We start from the raw sequence: 3962 nt of genomic DNA on the forward strand, positions 1-3962 counted from the left end.
GCTTGGCTCTTTCTTCTTAATCCAACCAACGGTCAAATCAGACAATGGGTGATTTCCCACAAGCGCTGCTCTGCGCTCACTCTTCTCTTTGGCCCGATGGTACGTGTCAATTTCACACAAGCTGCTGCGGATTGTGTGAAACAGGATTGAGTAGATGCGGGGGAAATCGCACGAAGCTGTGAGGCAAAATGCGGTCGCGCAGCAACATGTACCATCGGGCCAAAGAGAAGAGTGAGTGCGGAGCAGCGCTTGTGGGAAATCACCCAATGTGATATAAGTACTGATGTAGGAGGCACAAAACTCCCATTGAACGTCTACTTCATGGTTGTCGTGTCATCATCTAGCAAACACGAGGACTTTGTAAGGTATAAGATGAATGGTGTTTTCTGGGGTTCTTGTGCTTCTACCTCTGAGCTAGGATTGTCAGCCCTGTGCTGCCAAACCCCAAGACCGTTTGGGAAGCAGATTCTGGAAAGGTAAACACCCAGGCCTATCCCCTGGTATGACTCTACAAATCCTCCCCATCTCTATGGTAAATATCATAGAGATTGGGGAAATTCCTAGAGTATTGTGGATAGTCACTCAGAAGTGACAGTATAGTGACCACAAAGAAGAAGAAGAGAAGAGACTGGATTTATACCCTGCCCTTCACTACAGGGAGGAGTCTCAGAGCGGCTTACAAACTCCTTCCCTTTCCCTCCCCACAACAGACACCCTATGAGGTAGGTGGGGCTGAGAGAGCTGTGACAGAAACTGCTCTTTTTCAAGAATAGCTGTGCCAGAACTATGGCTTGCCTGAGGTCATCCAGCAGGTGCAAGTGTAGGAGTGGGGAATCAAACCTGGTTCTCCCAGATTAGAGTCCATGCACTTAACCACTACACCAAACAATTTTTCTCCTGCTGTTTAGCTCAGCAAGTATGGGTAATGGAGTGCGTGTGGGGGGTGGAAACTTGCCCGCTGTGGGCAGTCAATTGGCAACCTTGTTCTGGGCATTGTTGACCCTGTTCTCGTGACCCTGAGTTCCGTCCCTTGACCATGTAAGCCTCCATCCCCAGGCACCAGTAGGAACAAGAAGTTTGTCTTCTAAGAGTTGTCGACCCTATCAGTTAATAGCTAGCATTCTGGTTGTCTATGGAAGGTCTCACAAATTAGGCCATGGAAAGAAGACCGGGATCCGTGAATCTAGTTCATCAGTATTGTGTGTCTGACTCTTCTACTTTGTATTCTTCATAAGCAAGGCATACCCACATTTTACAAAAAATACTGCCTGAGGCGATCATATTATTCAGGTCATTTACTGGGATTAACCCTCCTTCATGCACTGATTTTGCCGTAAAACAAACAGGAGTCTTGTGGCATGTTAACCACCGCAACATTTTAAAAAATTCTAGCATAAATGTTGATGGACTGCAGCCCACCAGATACATGAGGTAGATCCTCTGTTGGCAGCTGCATAGTTAGAGAGAAAAAAAGTTGCAGGCAGCAGGGTCAACATTTATGTATCTGACAACTGAGCATCCACCTCATGCATCTGACGAAGTAGGCTCTAGGAGGTGCATGTTACACTAAAATTGGTCAATGGGCCACAATGAGATTCTTTTTCCCCCCTTTGCTGCAACAGACTAATACATCCCGCTCTCTGGAACCTGCGCTCACAGAAACTGCTTTTTCTAAAAGCACACTTTCTGCTTCCTCACATTTAGCTGCAAAGAACAATTCATTAAAAAATGCATGTTCCTTGCTCTGATCTCATCAGATCTCAGAAGCTAAGCAGGGCCAACCTTGGGAAGTACTTGGAAGAGAGCTCTCCAAGGAATACTGGGGCTGGGATGCAGAGGAAAGCAATAGTAAGCCAGCTCTCTGAAATGTCCAAGCCCCACTAGGGGTCACCAGAAGTCAACCATGGCCCCTGCCACACGGCAGGGAAAACACTGGGAAAAGTGCGGCTTCTAAAAGCCGTACCAAAGTTGAGACGAATGGGAGGGGGAGGCTGCTGAACTTCGCATGTTCGAGCATGCACAGTACGGCCGGGGGCCGGGGATGCGCCGGCGCAAGGACGTGCCGGCGATCCCACGGCCGGCTTGAGGCACTCTTCTCCGAAGAGTGCAGGTTTTTGGGCGGGAGGGACGGATCGGGGACGGGCAGGCAACGATTCCCAGATGTTGCCGTGGGATCGCGCCCGTTTGCTCCGCCCCCGATCCGTCCCGCTCCCGGCCCAAAACCCCTCGTGTGAACAGGGCCCATGACTTCCAGGCATGTCCGTGCAAACACACCCCCCCCACCCAAAAAGCATGTTCCTTCTTCCTTCTCCAGCAAAATTTGTCTGACAAGCAATAGAATCCAAAACAGAGATACACCCTTCTATGTCTACTGAAACCATTGGGCTTAGAAGGCTATAACCCTGTTTAAGGATTGCATTGTAAAGGTAGGGATGCCAGCCTCCAGGTGGGACCTGGAGACCCCCCCCCCAAATTACTCCAGACCACAGAGATCAGTTCTCTGGAGAAAATGGATGCTTGGAGGCCTGAACTCTATGGTATTGTAGCCCACTGAGGTCCTTGTCCTTCCCAGGCTCCATTGCCAGATCTCCAGGAGTTTCCCCAGCCTGTATCTGGCAACTCTACCTCCCCATCTCCTGCCAGTGGCTAGGGAGGACCTGGCAACCCTATTAGGGGACATTTGGAAAAATGTTTGGATCCCACTACTCCACTTAGCAACGTCTGAAGCCTTCCTCCAGCCTAAGGAGACCTTGTCCAATGGAAGAACCAGGGCTTTTTTTGTAGAAAAAGCCCAGCAGGAACTCATTAGCATAATAGGCCACACCCAACAGCAGAAACTCATTAGTTTATTAGGCCACACCTCTGATAGCGCAACTCATTGGCATATTAGGCCACATGCCATGTTACCAGAAGTATGCTCATCCAGCCACACCCACCTTTTGCTGCTTATTCTGTTTACCTTGTTTGTTGTCAAAACCCAGGGCCTTTTTTGTAGCAGGCACTCCTTTGCATGTTAGGCCACACACCCCTAATGTAGCCAATCCTAATGAGTTTCTGCTGTTGGGTGTGGCCTATTATGCTAATGAGTTCCTGCTGGGTGTGGCCAACTTGGGAGCCAGCTGGAACTCCGTTCCTGTGCGTTTGTGCCCAAAAATAGCCCTGGGAAGAACCACCTAAGTTCCAGGGGTCTCCTTACAGTGGAGGCAGTCTTTTTATGGAGGAATTTCCTCTGGCCTATGGTTGGATCCATGCTTATATTTCCCAGTCAAGGTGATCTTTGGATCAAGTTGGATGCTCTGTGAAGAAGAGCTTAATCGGAGGCCTAGTTCTTGCAGGTGGCAAACTTGAATTTTGACTGTACTGCTTTGGATTGCAGGTGGAGGTTCACTCAGCTGAATTCTCCCCCATGACCGAAATATTCTGACACCAAATCTAGTTCTGGTGTCACACACCTTAGCTGCAATTTGCTATGATAAGCATAAATGGGGCAGTGTGGTAGCAGACAAATGCCACTTCACCTAGTGCCTTAACTATACATGTCATGGGGAAGTAAGGTGTTGGTTCCACACCAGGAGTCCTTAGTGGCAGTTTGTAGGAAAAGAAAAGGGAGGAAAATTATTTTAAAATGATTAATCAGCGGCATCTGTCCCCATGGAGACTGTCAAACATTTCCCAAAGTTCACCTGAAAGCTGTTGGTTTTGTTCAGCAGAAAGGGTGATTTTTTGTCACATGTGGTGGATATGCTGATGGATCTTTTGGAAGAGAGTGTTCAGAAGAAGGTCACAGGCACTAAAAGCTGATCTTCCCTTCAAACCTGATTTTGAAAACATTGAATTATGATTCAATATTTAGTGTTGTCAGTGCTCAGATGACTGACAGAGGTTCTGGTCACACTTTTGCTTTTTTTAAAAAGCATGCATGGTAACAATAGGTGTGTCACAAGATGTCTGACATAGCCTGT

At 48.1% G+C, this 3962-nt stretch overlaps 1 protein-coding gene across 1 annotated transcript in view; it reads left to right on the forward strand.

The window, feature by feature from the left end:
• The first annotated feature begins 918 nt into the window (after positions 1-918).
• LOC107119120 (serine protease 27-like) overlaps positions 919-3962 on the forward strand; it is a 13286-nt gene continuing 10242 nt past the window's right edge. The window contains exon 1 of the mRNA XM_015421565.1: positions 919-922. Coding sequence (XP_015277051.1) covers positions 919-922 — 4 coding nt within the window. The remainder of the gene's footprint in view (positions 923-3962) is intronic.

The sequence above is a fragment of the Gekko japonicus genome, unplaced genomic scaffold (assembly GCF_001447785.1).
Source record: "Gekko japonicus isolate JY-2015 unplaced genomic scaffold, Gekko_japonicus_V1.1 scaffold1445, whole genome shotgun sequence".
Taxonomy (NCBI): domain Eukaryota; kingdom Metazoa; phylum Chordata; class Lepidosauria; order Squamata; family Gekkonidae; genus Gekko; species Gekko japonicus.